Source organism: Scyliorhinus torazame, chromosome 2 (genome assembly GCF_047496885.1).
Source record: "Scyliorhinus torazame isolate Kashiwa2021f chromosome 2, sScyTor2.1, whole genome shotgun sequence".
Classification (NCBI taxonomy): domain Eukaryota; kingdom Metazoa; phylum Chordata; class Chondrichthyes; order Carcharhiniformes; family Scyliorhinidae; genus Scyliorhinus; species Scyliorhinus torazame.
Window position 1 is genome coordinate 165,877,182 of NC_092708.1, and position 19,643 is coordinate 165,896,824.

General features: G+C 47.7%; 1 protein-coding gene across 1 annotated transcript in view; it reads left to right on the forward strand.

Moving 5' to 3' along the window:
* The window catches only part of kcnh3 (potassium voltage-gated channel, subfamily H (eag-related), member 3), a 1,447,071-nt gene that overhangs the window by 862,308 nt on the left and 565,120 nt on the right, over nucleotides 1–19,643 (forward strand). The window contains exon 5 of the mRNA XM_072479207.1: nucleotides 1,162–1,411. Coding sequence (XP_072335308.1) covers nucleotides 1,162–1,411 — 250 coding nt within the window. The remainder of the gene's footprint in view (nucleotides 1–1,161; nucleotides 1,412–19,643) is intronic.

Below are 19,643 nucleotides of genomic sequence, written 5' to 3' on the forward strand. Positions count from 1 at the left end.
TTCCAATGAGCCAATAGGCCCGCTCCAGGAAGTGAAGTCTCTAACTGCCACTCGACCTGTAAACTAAGCACTTTTAAATATGCACTCACCTCTCCCAGCAACCCTGCAGCCTGGGCCTGCTCCAGGGACTGAAGTCTCTTTTAAATATGCACTCACCTCTCCCAGCAGCCCTGCAGCCTGGGCCTGCTCCAGGGACTGAAGTCTCTTTTAAATATGCACTCACCTCTCCCAGCAACCCTGCAGCCTGTGGCCTGCTCCAGGAACTGAAGTCTCTTTTAAATATGCACTCACCTCTCCCAGCAACCCTGCAGCCTGTGGCCTGCTCCAGGAACTGAAGTCTCTTTTAAATATGCACTCACCTCTCCCAGCAACCCTGCAGCCTGTGGCCTGCTCCAGGAACTGAAGTCTCTTTTAAATATGCACTCACCTCTCCCAGCAACCCTGCAGCCTGTGGCCTGCTCCAGGAACTGAAGTCTCTTTTAAATAAATTGTCCCTACTCTGCCTTCTGCTGTTCAGACAATTTCCTCACCACGTCAATAACTTGCCTTCAATTCCATGAGCTTCAATATCTCTGTGCTGGAGAGATTCAAGAGAAGCATATCTATTGCTGATGTGTTGACTTCACTCTGGATAGCACACTGTTCAAAACATTCGACAGACTGAAGTCCTGATACACAGATATCTACTTTTTAGATTTATGTAAGTTTCTTTTGTTTTCTACACAATAACTTGCATTAAAATAAATGACAAGTTTTAATTATTTCTGCCTCAATCTCACAAGAACCACTGTAAGTATTAGAGACAAAAAGCAACCCCCCCCCCCCCCCCCCCCAGCCCCCATGCACTGAATTTCTATGTGCACCAAATTTCCAACTTTGGCACCATGCTTGTTCTGAACTCTGGCCTGTGATCATTCTGGGCTAGCCACTGTAGCTTTTAAACAATATTTAGAGGACAATTAATTTGCTATTTCAATATAGAAGAAAATGCTTCAATAAAAGATACCTTTATTTATCTGTAGTTAACACATGATTGGGATTATCCTTCATCTCAATTCACTTTGAGGCAAAATTACTTCATTCTGAATGTTTGTTTTGCAAATCATTCTGGAGACAGTTCCAACACTACACAGAACACTTTTTTTTACTTGTTTTATACAGAATGTCTTTGGAGAGAAACCAGCACTTCCAGAGTATAAAGTTGCAGCTATTCAGAAATCCAGGTTCATTCTGCTTCATTATGGCACTTTCAAAGCCGGGTGGGACTGGTTGATCCTCTTGGCAACATTTTATGTTGCGGTCACTGTTCCATACAACGTCTGCTTCAGCATCAGCAGAGATGACCATTCTGCTGCTTCAAGAAACCCTCCTAGTGTGAGTGACATCTTTGTGGAGATCCTCTTCATGCTCGGTAAGATTTTAATCTCCTAAAATTAAAATGTAATCCATAATGAGCTGCCATGGATACAAGAAAAATAATGGGCCTGGGGCTTGCATCATTGCATTATTGTTAAGGATCCTCTATAGCACAGGGAAAGTACACAAGGAAAAGTTAATTATGGAGTAAAGAAATCCATTAGTAATAATACTACTCCATATTTTCCTGGTCTTATGCTCCACTGCTGCCCTCGCTGAAACCAGTTGGAGGGTAATTATTATGGCTCTGGCCCCATTATGTTCATTATTTTCATACTTTAAAGCCAATTTTCAAGCCAACACCACTTAAACTGAAAAGTAAAGGCCCAGTTTGTTATATTTTAAATACTGACTTATCTAAAATATATATATTACTCTTGAATCCACCAGGATGATAAAATGACCAATCGTCTTCTGGTTGAAAGATGAACTATTTAATGAATAATAAAATAATAAACTGTGAGTCCTTTTACTCAATACTAAACTAACAATAAAGAATTAAAGTACAATACAGATACTTATATAACGATACACTATTGGAACTAGCTAGCTCTAACTTCTCTCACTCTAGCTATTCTATGCCTTGCTTGTTTACTGTTCTGAATCACATCATCATGTCATCTGACTTAGAAAAGGTGGGGAAACAGTTCTTATAATATCTGACTGTGAGCCATCTATTTGTTGAAATGACTGTGCTACATTTGCATACCTTGATCATGTAAATGGATATCTAAATATCACTACATCCCCCTTTCTTTTTAACATTTTCTTTGAAATATTTGAAAATAAAATTTACATAAGAAACTCAGTGTAAACAGTATACAGTAATCACTAAATTATTGAAAAAGTTCACAAATTCAGACAATTGGGTTTTCTCCTTCTCCTTGTCGATCTTCTCAACGTCAAAGGTGATGAAAAGATTTGGAAAAACGTTGACAGTATCTTTAACTTGAAGTAGATCTCTTCTATTTCTTCTTAGAATGGTTCCATCAGAAGTTCTGATCAGATAAGATCTTGGTAACAATTGCCTAATTATGTGAGCTTTGTCAGACAAACCTCCTTCAAGAACTCTGAATTTAACTATATCATCATCAGATAGAGTAGACAGTTCTTTTGAATGTTGATCAAAATATATTTTCTGACACATTTTCTGTTGCATTCTTTTAAAAAGATTTTGTTGTTCTTGATCAGGAAAGTGTAATTGAGCTAATGTTGTCCTCAACACTCTGTTGTACAACATTTGAGATGGAGATAAGCCTGTTGATAGAGGAGATGTTCTGTAATTGTGTAACGCTAAGTAAAAATCAGAATCAGGGGCGAGATTCTCCCGAAATGGCGCGATGTCCGCCGACTGGCGCCCAAATCGGCGCCAATCAGACGGGCATCGCGCCGCCCCAAAGGTGCGGAATGCTCCACATCTTTGGGGGCCGAGCCCCAACATTGAGGGGCTAGGCCGGCGCCGGAGGAATTTCCGCCCCGCCAGCTGGTGGAAACGGCCTTTGTTGCCCCGCCAGCTGGCGCGGAAATGACATCCCCGGGCGGCGCATGCGCGGGAGCGTCAGCGGCCGCTGAAAGTTTCCCACGCATGGGCAGTGGAGGGAGTCTCTTCCGCCTCCGCCATGGTGGAGACCGTGGCGGAGGTGGAAGGGAAAGAGTGCCCCCACGGCACAGGCCCGCCCGCGGATTGGTGGGCCCCGATCGCGGGCCAGGCCACCGTGAGGGCATCCCCCGGGGCCAGATCGCCCCGCGCCCCCCCCCCCCCCCCCAGGACCCCGGAGCCCGCCCACGCCGCCTTGTTCCGCCGTTCAAAAGGTGATTTAATCCACGCAGGCGGGACAGGCAATCTATCGGCGGGACTTCGGCCCATCCGGGCCGGAGAATCAAGCGGGGGGGCCCGCCAACTGGCGCGGCCCGATTCACGCCCCCGCCGAATATCCGGTGCCGGAGATTTCGGCAACCGGCGGGGGCGGGATTCACGGCAGCCCCCGGCGATTCTCCAACCCGGCAGGGGGTCGGAGAATGTCACCCCAGATTCTTTAGATTTGCTAAGTAGCTGTTTCATGATGTGAACACCTTTCTCTACTTTTCCATTTGATTGCGGGAAGTGTGGGCTTGAAGTAACATGTTGAAAATTGTGTTTCAATGAGAAATCATGCCATTCATGATTTGAGAAACAAGGGCCATTGTCAGACATTACGATACTGGGAATACCATGTCTGGAAAATATCTTATTACATGCCTTTATGACATTGTTAGATGTAATGTCGTCCAGTTTCACTAACCCAGGAAAATTGGAAAAATAGTCAATGACTACAAGATCATCTTTTCCAAAAAAGTGAAATAGATCAGCACCAACCTTGATCCATGGTGATGTTACTGGATCATATGGTTGCAGTGGTTCTTTGCATTACTGACTTTGATGGGATTGACATGTTGAACACGATGATATCATGTTCGCAATATCCTTGTTGATACCAGGCCATTAGATAGACTGTCTGGCACATCTTCTACATTTCTCAATGCCTAGATGACCCTCATGTAATCTCGACAGCATTTCAGAATTGCATGCTTTGTGGAATTACAATGCGATCTTGTCTCAGCAGTATACTATCTACAATAGTCAGTTCTGACTGAATGGATTGATATTGCGGACAATTGCCTTTGGGCCCTCATTCTTGAAGATGTTTCATAACTTTCATCAATGTGGTATCTTTCTGTGTTCCAATGCAAATTTGCTGAAATTTGACAAATTCTTTGAATAGCTGCAAATGTGAACCAACATCATTGATGGATTCTTCTCGGAGAATGTCAGTATTGACTGACCTAGATAAAGTATCAGCAATTACTAATGCTTTACCTGGTGTATACTTCAGTGTGAAATCGTACCTTCTCAATTTCATCATTAAACATTGAAGTCTGGGGGTCATGTCATTTAAGTTTTGTTCTATGATGTGTACTAGTGGACAATGGTCAGTTTCTGCTGTGATTTTGGGTAGACCAGATATGTAGCCGTGGAATTTGGAAATCTCCATGACTAACCTTAGACACTCTTTTTCGATTTGGGCGTACCTACATTCAGTGTCGTCATTGATCTTGACACATAGGCAATAGGAACCCAATTATCAAAACAGCACCAATGCCATTTTTACTTGCATCAGTTGAAACTTTGGTTGGTTTTGTAGGATCAAAGAATGATAAGCATGGAGCTTGTATCAATTATTGTTTCAAATCAGTCCATTCTGCAGTATGTTTGTCAATCCAGATGAATTCTGTGTTCTTTCTGATCAATTGGCGTAGAGCAGTTGTTCTTGCGGATAGATTTGAAATGAACTTTCCTAGAAAGTTGACAATCCGAGAAAGCGTAAGACAGCCCTCTTATCTTTGGGAATTTGCATTGCCTTGATAGCTTGGACTTTGTCTTGATCTGGTTTAATGCCTTGAGCCGTTATGTTGTCTCCTAGGAATGTTAAAGATGAGGCTGCAAACATGCACTGGCCTTGTTTAACTTTAAACCATAGTTGTCAATTCTTTGAAAAACCTCCTGAAGACGCTTGATATGCTCTTCAGGTGTTGTTGACCAGACAATTATGTCATCAACATAAACCCAAACTCCTTCTATGCTCTCGGTCACCTGTTCCGTTGTTCTGTGAAAAATTTCAGAAGCAGATATTATACCAAAAGGCATCCTATTGAAACAGTACCATCCAAAAGGTGTATTAAAAGTACAAAGAAGTTTGCTGGAATCTTCTAACTGCATCTGCCAAAATCCTTGAGACGCATCAAGCTTGGTAAATATTTTACCATTTGCCATCTCAGCAGTGATATCTTCTTTCTTTGGTAGTGGAGAATACTCTCTCTTGACATTTTTATCGATATCTTTTGGGTCCATACAGATTATTATTTCACCTGTAGGTTTCTTGACACAGACTAGGGAGCTTATCCAGTCAGTAGGTTGAGTAACCTTAGAGATTATTCCTTGAGTTTGAAATCTTGACAATTCAGCTATCAGTTGATCTTTAAGTGGAGCAGGAACACGTCTAAATGGATGGATCACGATTTGGCATCCCTTTTCAGTTGGACTTTGTACTGAAAAGGTAACGTACCCATACCTTGAAAAACATTTGGGTATTGCTGTAAGAGTTGCTGAACATCATCATTGAGTGTACTTGATTGACAGTTATTCATGAAGATTCTCTGTATGAGTTGCAAATCTTTGCATGCTTGTGCTCCAAGTAATGATGAACGAGTATCATTGACAATCTCAAACCTTACTTGTTGTTGAATGTCTCTGTTTGTGACACTTAGGTAGCAGGATCCATGTGAAAAAATGGGGTTGCCATTGTAATCACGCAATGAGCATTCTGGAGGAATCATTTCATAATGACTCTTGATCTTGGACAGGTCCTTGGAATTCAAAAGATTCGCCAAGGCACCGGTATTCAATTCAAAAGTGATTGGAATTGTGTTAACATATACAGTAGTCATCCGTTCGTTGCTTACTATGTTGACTTTTTGTTCTTCCGTTGCTTGAAGATTTGTTTCATACTCGAGGTAACTTCATTGTTTTAAGATGATCCGTGCTTGCTTGTATATCATGCTTGATGGATGAATCAACTACACCAGTGTTCTTCAAACTTTTTTTCCGGGGACCCATTTTTACCGACTGGCCAACCTTCGGGATCCAACCTGGCCGACCTTCGCGACCCACGCCGACCGACCCTCGTGACCCACGCCGGCCGACCTTCGCGACCCACCATTTTCTCTTACCATTAATGCGAGAGGTGAGCCCGCTTGGTCCTCACGATCACAGTCCAATCAGGTTCACAGGAAGAGAGGGCGATGCGCATATCGGGTGAAGGGTTCAGCCGGTTCCTTTGTGGCGTCTTCATCTTTGTGAGGATGGAAAATGTAGGTCGTTGTGAAGGGCAAGAGCAACAAAATGCTTGTTTTACTCAGCTCCAGATACTCCTCAGAGATGCTACCCCAGAATGCTGATAGCCTCATTAACTTGTGCCGTGTTTTTAATATGCTGTCACAGCTGAGACGCATAAGCTCAATTTCTTCTTTTGGAGGCAGCTGCAAGTTAAGAACTGATTCTGGGGTCTCAAACTCAAAAGGGATTTTTCACCCACCTCCTCTCTCTCAGAATCTTAAACTTCTCCTCTGGAAAGTAGAGACCAAAATTGTCAATCAGGGCAGCCAGATGCAACTCAATAAGGCTTGCCAATCCATTTTCAGTTTCCTTAATAATGCTGTTTTCTTCAATGTGTCGTAGCAGTGTGGGAAACATGTAACGGTTTTGGCTTCCCACTCGCAATTGCCAAACTATCAATATCTTTTGGAAAGCTTCGATTTCTTCAGAGTGCCGAAAGCAATCATCATCCTTCAATTGCAATTTGAGGCTCAGTTCATTAAAAATTGAAAGGATGTCTGCAAGGTAAGACATTGCTAGCATCCAAGTTTCATCTCAAACGAATCAGCCTGAGGGGACAATTTCTCGAGGAGGAAAGCATGGATTTTGTACCTCAGTTCGTAAACTCTGAGTAGCACCCGACCCTTTGACAGCCAACGTACTTCTGTGTGGAACAATAAATGTGTGTGCTCAGCCCCCATATCAGAACACAGAGTGTCAACAAGTCTGGTATTGAGTGTGCTGTGTTTAATGAAATTCACAACTTTCGCTATTCCTTTCAACACCACTTCAAGATTGGATGGAATTCCTTTGGATGCCAGTGCCCCATGGTGAATAAAACAATGATTCCAAACAATGTCCTGACCAGCTGCCTCCTTAATCCTTACTATAACTCCGCTGTTTTTCCCAGTCATGTTGGCTGCTCCATCACTTGTGATTCCTCTGCAATTACCCCAGTCGAGCCCGCACTTTCCAACCACAAAATTATTCAAAACTTCAAAAATTTCAGTGCCGGTTGTGTGGGTTGCTAAAGTCAGGTAGCACAGCAAATCATCAACAAATTCATTGTGCCAAACATATCTAACGTATACTAGCAAGGTTGCACAATCTGAAATGTCTGTACTTGCATCCAGTTGTATTGAGAGTGCCTGCGCTGATTTTAAATGAGAAATAAGCTGGGCTTCTAAATTCTCAGCAATATCAGAAATTCAGCGAGCCACTGTGCTATCACTAAGTGGGATGCATTTCACTTTTTCAACAAACCTCACATCTATGACTGTACGAGCTTTCTCTAATGCTGCAGGGAGAATTAATCTCTCTGCTATAGTGTGGGGCATTTTCTCTTGAGCTACACGGTATGCTATCATGTAAGAGGCTAATTGTACTTTGTCGTTTAATGTAACATTTCTGCTGAGGACTTCAGCTGACAATTTAAGTTCTCGTTGCATCCTTTGAAAAAAATCAAGAGGTTTGTCCTCAAACTCGCCATGCCTTCAAATGCCTTTGAAGTTTTGAGGGTTTTAAACTTTCGTTTGCCAGCACTTCCCTGCATATAACGCACATGGGCCTTGCATCCGGATTTGCATTGGCACAATTAATAAATCCACACATTAAAAAATCGTCCTTATACTGCTTTGTGCCTGATTTCAGTTACTTCTTAATGGGCTGTTCACCAGAGGCCCTGGAGCTCACACCAGCACTGCTTTGTCCTGTTGTGGACCCTCCTGAACAGTTCACACCAGCACTGCTTTGTCCTGCTGTGGACTCGTCTGAACAGCTCACACCAACACTGCTTTGTCCTGGTATAGACCCTCCTGAACAGCTTTCACCAACACTGCTTTGTCCTGGTATAGACGCTCCTGAACAGCTCACACCAACACTGCTTTGTCCTGGTATAGACCCTCCTGAACAGCTTTCACCAACACTGCTTTGTCCTGGTATAGACGCTCCTGAACAGCTCACACCAACACTGCTTTGTCCTGATATGAACTCGCCTGAACAGCTCACACAAATACTGCTTTGTCCTGGTATGGGCTCGTCAGAACAGCTCACACCAACACTGCTTTGTCCTGGTGTAGACCCTCCTGAACAGCTCACACCAACACTGCTTTGTCCTGATGTGGACCCTCCTGAACAGCTAACACCAACACTGCTTTGTCCTGGTATAGACCCTCCTGAACAGCTCACACCAACACTGCTTTGTCTTGCTGTGGACTCTCCTGAACAGCTCACACCAACACTGCTTTGTCCGGGTATAGACCCTCCTGAACAGCTTTCACCAACACTGCTTTGTCCTGGTATAGACCCTCCTGAACAGCTCACACCAACACTGCTTTGTCCTGATATGAACTCGCCTGAACAGCTCACACCAACACTGCTTTGTCCTGGTATAGACCCTCCTGAACAGCTCACACCAACACTGCTTTGTCCTGGTATGGACTCTCCTGAACAGCTCACACCAACACTGCTTTGTCCTGGTATCGAACCTCCTGAACAGCTCACACCAACAATGCTTTGTCCTGGTGTGGACTCCCCTGAACAGCTCACACCAACACTGCTTTGTCTTGTTGTGGACCCCCCTGAACAGCTCACACCAACACTGCTTTGTCCTGGAATAAACCCTCCTGAACAGCTCACACCAACACTGCTTTGTCCTGGTATAGACCCTCCTGAACAGCTCACACCAACATTGTTTTGTCCTGGTATAGACCCTCCTGAACAGCTCACACCAACACTGCTTTGTCCTGGTATAGACCCTCCTGAACAGCTCACACCAACACTGCTTTGTCCTGGTATAGACCCTCCTGAACAGCTCATACCAACACTGCTTTGTCCTGGTATGGACCCTCCTGAACAGCTCATACCAACACTGCTTTGTCCTGCTGTGGACCCTCCTGAACAGCTCACACCAACACTGCTTTGTCCTGGTATGGACCCTCCTGAACAGCTCATACCAACACTGCTTTGTCCTGGTATAGACCCTCCTGAACAGCTCACACAACACTGCTTTGTCCTGGTGTGGATCCTCCTGAACAGCTCACACCAACACTGCTTTGTCCTGGTATAAACCCTCCTGAACAGCTCACACAACACTGCTTTGTCCTGGTGTGGATCCTCCTGAACAGCTCACACCAACACTGCTTTGTCCTGGTATAAACCCTCCTGAACAGCTCACACCAACACTGCTTTGTCCTGGTATAGACCCTCCTGAACAGCTCATACCAACACTGCTTTGTCCTGGTATAAACCCTCCTGAACAGCTCACACCAACACTGCTTTGTCCTGTTGTGGACCCCCCTGAACAGCTCACACCAACACTGCTTTGTCCTGGTATAGACCCTCCTGAACATCTTTCACCAACACTGCTTTGTCCTGGTGTGGATCCTCCTGAACAGCTCACACCAACACTGCTTTGTCCTGGTATAGACCCTCCTGAACAGCTCACACCAACACTGCTTTGTCCTGCTGTGGACCCTCCTGAACAGCTCACACCAACACTGCTTTGTCCTGGTATAGACCCTCCTGAACATCTTTCACCAACACTGCTTTGTCCTGGTGTGGATCCTCCTGAACAGCTCACACCAACACTGCTTTGTCCTGGTATAAACCCTCCTGAATAGCTCACACCAACACTGCTTTGTCCTGGTATAGACCCTCCTGAACAGCTCACACCAACACTGCTTTGTCCTGCTGTGCGCCCTCCTGAAGAGCTCACACCAACACTGCTTTGTCCTGATGTGCACTCTCCTGAACAGCTCACACCAACGCTGCTTTGTCCTGGTATAGACCCTCCTGAACAGCTCACACCAACACTGCTTTGTCCTGGTATATACCCTCCTGAACAGCTCACACCAACACTGCTTTGTCCTGCTGTGGACCCTCCTGAACAGCTCACACCAACACTGCTTTGTCCTGGTATAGACCCTCCTGAACAGCTCACACCAACAGTGCTTTGTCCTGCTGTGCGCCCTCCTGAAGAGCTCACACCAACACTGCTTTGTCCTGATGTGCACTCTCCTGAACAGCTCACACCAACACTGCTTTGTCCTGGTATAGACCCACCTGAACAGCTCACACCAACACTGCTTTGTCCTGCTGTGGATTCTCCTGAACAGCTCACACCAACACTGCTTTGTCCTGCTGTGGACCCTCCTGAACAGCTCACACCAACCCTGCTTTGTCCTGGTATAGACCCACCTGAACAGCTCACACCAACACTGCTTTGTCCTGCTGTGGACCCTCCTGAACAGCTCACACCAACACTGCTTTATCCTGGTATAGACCCTCCTGAACAGCTCACACCAACACTGCTTTGTCCTGGTATAGACCCTCCTGAACAGCTCACACCAACACTGCTTTGTCCTGGTATAGACTCTCCTGAACAGCACACACCAACACTGCTCTGTCCTGTTATAGACCCACCTGAACAGCTCACACCAACACTGCTTTGTCTTGTTGTGGACCCCCCTGAACAGCTCACACCAACACTGCTTTGTCCTGGTATAGACCCACCTGAACAGCTCACACCAACACTGCTTTGTCTTGTTGTGGACCTCCCTGAACAGCTCACACCAACACTGCTTTGTCCTGGTATGGACTCTCCTGAACAGTTCACACCAACACTGCTTTGTCCTGGTATAGACCCTCCTGAACAGCTCACACCAACAATGCTTTGTCCTGGTATAGACCCTCCTGAACAGCTCACACCAACACTGCTTTGTCCTGGTATAGACCCACCTGAACAGCTCACACCAACACTGCTTTGTCCTGGTATAGACCCTCCTGAACAGCTCACACCAACACTGCTTTGTCCTGGTATAGACCCTCCTGAACAGCTCACACCAACACTGCTTTGTCCTGGTATTGACCCTCCTGAACAGCTCACACCAACACTGCTTTGTCCTGGTATAGACCCTCCTGAACAGCTCACACAAACACTGCTTTGTCCTGGTATAGACCCTACTGAACAGCTCACACCAACACTGCTTTGTCCTGGTATTGACCCTCCTGAACAGCTCACACCAACACTGCTTTGTCTTGTTGTGGACCCCCCTGAATAGCTCACACCAACACTGCTTTGTCCTGGTATGGAGCCTCCTGAACAGCTCACAGCAGCACTGCTTTGTCCTGGTATGGACCCTCCTGAACAGCTCACACCAACACTGCTTTGTCTTGTTGTGGACCCCCCTGAACAGCTCACACCAACACTGCTTTGTCCTGGTATAGACCCTCCTGAACAGCTTTCACCAACACTGCGTTGTCCTGGTATAGACCCTCCTGAACAGCTCACACCAACAATTCTTTGTACTGGTATTGACACTCCTGAACAGCTCACACCAACACTGCTTTGTCTTGTTGTGGACCCACCTGAACAGCTCACACCAACACTGCTTTGTCCTGGTATGGACCCTCGTGAACAGCTCACACCAACACTGCTTTGTCCTGGTATTGACACTCCTGAACAGCTCACACCAACACTGCTTTGTCCTGGTATAAACCCTCCTGAACAGCTCACACCAACACTGCTTTGTCCTGGTATGAACTCGTCTGAACAGCTCACACCAACACTGCTTTGTCCTGGTATAGACCCTCCTGAACAGCTCACAGCAGCACTGCTTTGTCCTGGTGTGGATCCTCCTGAACAGCTCACACCAACACTGCTTTGTCCTGGTATGGACCCTCCTGAACAGCTCACACCAACACTGCTTTGTCCTGGTATAGACCCTCCTGAACAGCTCACACCAACACTGCGTTGTCCTGGTATGGATCCTCCTGAACAGCTCACACCAACACTGCTTTGTCCTGGTATGGACCCTCCTGAACAGCTCACACCAACACTGCTTTGTCCTGGTATAGACCCTCCTGAACAGCTCACACCAACACTGCTTTGTCCTGGTATGGACTCTCCTGAATAGCTCACACCAACACTGCTTTGTCCTGGTATAGACCCTCCTGAACAGCTCACACCAACACTGCTTTGTCCTGGTATAGACCCTCCTGAAGAGCTCACACCAACACTGCTTTGTCCTGGTATAGACCCTCCTGAAGAGCTCACACCAACACTGCTTTGTCCTGGTGTGGATCCTCCTGAACAGCTCACACCAACACTGCTTTGTCCTGGTATAGACCCTCCTGAACAGCTCACAGCAACACTGCTTTGTCCTGGTATAGACCCTCCTGAACAGCTCACACCAACACTGCTTTGTCCTGGTATAGACCCTCCTGAAGAGCTCACACCAACACTGCTTTGTCCTGGTGTGGATCCTCCTGAACAGCTCACACCAACACTGCTTTGTCCTGGTATAGACCCTCCTGAACAGCTCACAGCAACACTGCTTTGTCCTGGTATAGACCCTCCTGAACAGCTCACACCAACACTGCTTTGTCCTGGTATAGACCCTCCTGAACAACTCACACCAACACTGCTTTGTCCTGGTATAAACCCTCCTGAACAGCTCACACCAACACTGCTTTGTCCTGCTGTGGACCCTCCTGAACAGTTCACACCAACACTGCTTTGTCCTGGTATAAACCCTCCTGAACAGCTCACACCAACACTGCTTTGTCCTGGTATAGACCCTCCTGAACAACTCACACCAACACTGCTTTGTCCTGGTATAAACCCTCCTGAACAGCTCACACCAACACTGCTTTGTCCTGCTGTGGACCCTCCTGAACAGTTCACACCAACACTGCTTTGTCCTGGTATAAACCCTCCTGAACAGCTCACACCAACACTGCTTTGTCCTGCTGTGTACCCTCCTGAACAGCTCACACCAACACTGCTTTGTCCTGGTATAGACCCTCCTGAACAGCTCACACCAACACTGCTTTGTCCTGGTATGAACTCGTCTGAACAGCTCACACCAACACTGCTTTATCCTGGTATAGATCCTCCTGAACAGCTCACACCAGCACTGCTTTGTCCTGCTGTGGACCCTCCTGAACAGCTCACACCAACACTGCTTTGTCCTGGTATAGACCCTCCTGAACAGCTCACACCAACACTGCTTTGTCCTGGTATAGACCCTCCTGAACAGCTCACACCAACACTGCTTTGTCCTGGTATAGACCCTCCTGAACAGCTTTCACCAACACTGCTTTGTCTTGTTGTGGACCCCCCTGAACAGCTCACACCAACACTGCTTTGTCCTGGTATAGACCTTCCTGAACAGCTCACACCAACACTGCTTTGTCCTGCTGTGCGCCCTCCTGAAGAGCTCACACCAACACTGCTTTGTCCTGATGTGCACTCTCCTGAACAGCTCACACCAACGCTGCTTTGTCCTGGTATAGACCCTCCTGAACAGCTCACACCAACACTGCTTTGTCTTGTTGTGGACCCCCCTGAACAGCTCACACCAGCACTGCTTTGTCCTGGTATAGACCCTCCTGAACAGCTCACACCAACACTGCTTTGTCCTGGTATGGACTCTCCTGAACAGCTCACACCAACACTGCTTTGTCCTGGTATGGACTCTCCTGAACAGCTCACACCAACACTGCTTTGTCCTGGTATAGACCCTCCTGAACAGCTTTCACCAACACTGCTTTGTCCTGGTATGGACCCTCCTGAACAGCTCACACCAACACTGCTTTGTCCTGGTATGAACTCGTCTGAACAGCTCACACCAACACTGCTTTGTCCTGGTATAGACCCTCCTGAACAGCTCACAGCAGCACTGCTTTGTCCTGGTATAGACCCTCCTGAACAGCTCACACCAACACTGCTTTGTCCTGGTATAGACCCTCCTGAACAGCTCACACCAACACTGCGTTGTCCTGGTATGGATCCTCCTGAACAGCTCACACCAACACTGCTTTGTCCTGGTATGGACCCTCCTGAACAGCTTTCACCAACACTGCTTTGTCCTGGTATAGACCCTCCTGAACAGCTCACACCAACACTGCTTTGTCCTGGTATAGACCCTCCTGATCAGTTCACACCAACACTGCTTTGTCCTGGTATAGACTCTCCTGAACAGCTCACACCAACACTGCTTTGTCCTGGTATAGACCAACCTGAACAGCTCACACCAACACTGCTTTGTCCTGGTATAGACCCTCCTGAAGAGCTCACACCAACACTGCTTTGTCCTGGTATAGACCCTCCTGAACAGCTCACACCAACACTGCTTTGTCCTGGTATAGACCCTCCTGAAGAGCTCACACCAACACTGCTTTGTCCTGGTATAGACCCTACTGAAGAGCTCACACCAACACTGCTTTGTCCTGGTGTGGATCCTCCTGAACAGCTCACACCAACACTGCTTTGTCCTGGTATAGACCCTCCTGAACAGCTCACAGCAACACTGCTTTGTCCTGGTATAGACCCTCCTGAACAGCTCACACCAACACTGCTTTGTCCTGGTATAGACCCTCCTGAAGAGCTCACACCAACACTGCTTTTTCCTGGTGTGGATCCTCCTGAACAGCTCACACCAACACTGCTTTGTCCTGGTATAGACCCTCCTGAACAGCTCACAGCAACACTGCTTTGTCCTGGTATAGACCCTCCTGAACAGCTCACACCAACACTGCTTTGTCCTGCTGTGGATCCTCCTGAACAGCTCACACCAACACTGCTTTGTCCTGCTGTGGACCCTCCTGAACAGCTCACACCATCACTGCTTTGTCCTGGTATAGACCCTCCTGAACATCTCACACCAACACTGCTTTGTCCTGGTATAAACCCTCCTGAACAGCTCACACCAACACTGCTTTGTCCTGCTGTGGACCCTCCTGAACAGTTCACACCAACACTGCTTTGTCCTGGTATAAACCCTCCTGAACAGCTCACACCAACACTGCTTTGTCCTGCTGTGGACCCTCCTGAACAGCTCACACCAACACTGCTTTGTCCTGGTATAGACCCTCCTGAACAGCTCACACCAACACTGCTTTGTCCTGGTATGAACTCGTCTGAACAGCTCACACCAACACTGCTTTGTCCTGGTATAGACCCTCCTGAACAGCTCACACCAGCACTGCTTTGTCCTGCTGTGGACCCTCCTGAACAGCTCACACCAACACTGCTTTGTCCTGGTATAGACCCTCCTGAACAGCTCACACCAACACTGCTTTGTCCTGGTATAGACCCTCCTGAACAGCTCACACCAACACTACTTTGTCCTGGTATAGACCCTCCTGAACAGCTTTCACCAACACTGCTTTGTCTTGTTGTGGACCGCCCTGAACAGCTCACACCAACACTGCTTTGTCCTGGTATAGACCTTCCTGAACAGCTCACACCAACACTGCTTTGTCCTGCTGTGCGCCCTCCTGAAGAGCTCACACCAACACTGCTTTGTCCTGATGTGCACTCTCCTGAACAGCTCACACCAACGCTGCTTTGTCCTGGTATAGACCCTCCTGAACAGCTCACACCAACACTGCTTTGTCCTGCTGTGGATTCTCCTGAACAGCTCACAGCAGCACTGCTTTGTCCTGGTATAGACCCTCCTGAACAGCTCACACCAACACTGCTTTGTCCTGGTATAGACCCTCGTGAACAGCTCACACCAACACTGCTTTGTCCTGGTATAGACCCACCTGAACAGCTCACACCAACACTGCTTTGTCTTGTTGTGGACCCCCCTGAACAGCTCACACCAACACTGCTTTGTCCTGGTATAGACCCACCTGAACAGCTCACACCAACACTGCTTTGTCTTGTTGTGGACCTCCCTGAACAGCTCACACCAACACTGCTTTGTCCTGGTATGGACTCTCCTGAACAGTTCACACCAACACTGCTTTGTCCTGGTATAGACCCTCCTGAACAGCTCACACCAACACTGCTTCGTCCTGGTATGGACTCTCCTGAACAGCTCACACCAACACTGCTTTGTCCTGGTATGGACTCTCCTGAACAGCTCACACCAACACTGCTTTGTCCTGGTATAGACCCTCCTGAACAGCTTTCACCAACACTGCTTTGTCCTGGTATAGACCCTCCTGAACAGCTTTCACCAACACTGCTTTGTCCTGGTATGGACCCTCCTGAACAGCTCACACCAACACTGCTTTGTCCTGGTATTGACCCTCCTGAACAGCTCACACCAACACTGCTTTGTCTTGTTGTGGACCCCCCTGAACAGCTCACACCAACACTGCTTTGTCCTGGTATAAACCCTCCTGAACAGCTCACACCAACACTGCTTTGTCCTAGTATGGACTCGTCTGAACAGCTCACACCAACACTGCTTTGTCCTGGTATAGACCCTCCTGAACAGCTCACACCAACACTGCTTTGTCCTGGTATAGACCCTCCTGAACAGCTCACACCAACACTGCTTTGTCCTGCTGTGGACTCGTCTGAACAGCTCACACCAACACTGCTTTGTCCTGGTATGGACCCTCCTGAACAGCTCACACCAACACTGCTTTGCCTGGTATAGACCCTCCTGAACAACTCACACCAACACTGTTTTGTCCTGGTATGGACTCTCCTGAACAGTTCACACCAACACTGCTTTGTCCTGGTATGGACTCTCCTGAACATCTTTCACCAACACTGCTTTGTCCTGTTATAGACCCTCCTGAACAGCTCACACCAACACTGCTTTGTCCTGGTATTGACCCTCCTGAACAGCTCACAGCAGCACTGCTTTGTCCTGGTGTGGATCCTCCTGAACAGCTCACACCAACACTGCTTTGTCCTGGTATAAACCCTCCTGAACAGCTCACACCAACACTGCTTTGTCCTGGTATGGACCCTCCTGAACAGCTCACACCAACACTGCTTTGTCCTGGTATAAACCCTCCTGAACAGCTCACACCAACACTGCTTTGTCCTGCTGTGGACCCTCATGAACAGCTCACACCAACACTGCTTTATCCTGGTATGGACCCTCCTGAACAGCTCACACCAACACTGCTTTGTCCTGGTATAGACCCTCCTGAACAGCTCACACCAACACTGCTTTGTCCTGGTATGGACCCCCCTGAACAGCTCACACCAACACTGCTTTGTCCTGCTGTAGACCCTCCTGAACAGCTCACATCAACACTGCTTTGTCCTGTTGTGGACCCTCCTGAACAGCTCACACCAACACTGCTTTGTCCTGGTATAGACCCACCTGAACAGCTCACACCAACACTGCTTTGTCCTGGTATTGACCCTCCTGAACAGCTCACACCAACACTGCTTTGTCCTGGTATTGACCCTCCTGAACAGCTCACACCAACACTGCTTTGTCCTGGTATAGACCCTCCTGAACAGCTCACACCAACACTGCTTTGTCCTGGTATGGACCCTCCTGAACAGCTCACACCAACACTGCTTTGTCCTGGTATTGACCCTCCTGAACAGCTCACAGAACATTGCTTTGTCTTGTTGTGGACCCCCCTGAACAGCTCACACCAACACTGCTTTGTCCTGTATAGACCCTCCTGAACAGCTCACAGCAGCACTGCTTTGTCCTGCTGTGGACCCTCCTGAACAGCTCACACCAACACTGTTTTTTCCTGGTATAGACCCTCCTGAACAGCTCACACCAACACTGCTTTGTCCTGGTATAAACCCTCCTGAACAGCTCACAGCAGCACTGCTTTGTCCTGCTGTGGACCCTCCTGAACAGCTCACACCAACACTGTTTTTTCCTGGTATAGACCCTCTGAACAGCTCACACCAACACTGCTTTGTCCTGGTATAAACCCTCCTGAACAGCTCACACCAACACTGTTTTTTCCTGGTATAGACCTTCCTGAACAGCTCACACCAACACTGCTTTGTCCTGGTATAGACCTTCCTGAACAGCTCACACCAAAACTGCTTTGTCCTGCTGTGCGCCCTCCTGAAGAGCTCACACCAACACTGCTTTGTCCTGATGTGCACTCTCCTGAACAGCTCACACCAACGCTGCTTTGTCCTGGTATAGACCCTCCTGAACAGCTCACACCAACACTGCTTTGTCTTGTTGTGGACCCCCCTGAACAGCTCACACCAGCACTGCTTTGTCCTGGTATAGACCCTCCTGAACAGCTCACACCAACACTGCTTTGTCCTGCTGTGGATTCTCCTGAACAGCTCACAGCAGCACTGCTTTGTCCTGGTATAGACCCTCCTGAACAGCTCACACCAACACTGCTTTGTCCTGGTATAGACCCTCCTGAACAGCTCACACCAACACTGCTTTGTCCTGGTATAGACCCACCTGAACAGCTCACACCAACACTGCTTTGTCTTGTTGTGGAACCCCTGAACAGCTCACACCAACACTGCTTTGTCCTGGTATAGACCCACCTGAACAGCTCACACCAACACTGCTTTGTCTTGTTGTGGACCTCCCTGAACAGCTCACACCAACACTGCTTTGTCCTGGTATGGACTCTCCTGAACAGTTCACACCAACACTGCTTTGTCCTGGTATAGACCCTCCTGAACAGCTCACACCAACACTGCTTTGTCCTGGTATGGACTCTCCTGAACAGCTCACACCAACACTGCTTTGCCTGGTATGGACTCTCCTGAACAGCTCACACCAACACTGCTTTGTACTGGTATAGACCCTCCTGAACAGCTTTCACCAACACTGCTTTGTCCTGGTATGGACCCTCCTGAACAGCTCACACCAACACTTCTTTGTCCTGGTATTGACCCTCCTGAACAGCTCACACCAACACTGCTTTGTCTTGTTGTGGACCCCCCTGAACAGCTCACACCAACACTGCTTTGTCCTGGTATAAACCCTCCTGAACAGCTCACACCAACACTGCTTTGTCCTGGTATAGACCCTCCTGAACAGCTCACACCAACACTGCTTTGTCCTGCTGTGGACTCGTCTGAACAGCTCACACCAACACTGCTTTGTCCTGGTATGGACCCTCCTGAACAGCTCACACCAACACTGCTTTGTCCTGGTATAGACCCTCCTGAACAACTCACACCAACACTGTTTTGTCCTGGTATGGACTCTCCTGAACAGTTCACACCAACACTGCTTTGTCCTGGTATGGACTCTCCTGAACATCTTTCACCAACACTGCTTTGTCCTGTTATAGACCCTCCTGAACAGCTCACACCAACACTGCTTTGTCCTGGTATTGACCCTCCTGAAGAGCTCACAGCAGCACTGCTTTGTCCTGGTGTGGATCCTCCTGAACAGCTCACACCAACACTGCTTTGTCCTGGTGTGGATCCTCCTGAACAGCTCACACCAACGCTGCTTTGTCCTGGTATAAACCCTCCTGAACAGCTCACACCAACACTGCTTTGTCCTGGTATGGACCCTCCTGAACAGCTCACACCAACACTGCTTGTCTTGGTATAAACCCTCCTGAACAGCTCACACCAACACTGCTTTGTCCTGCT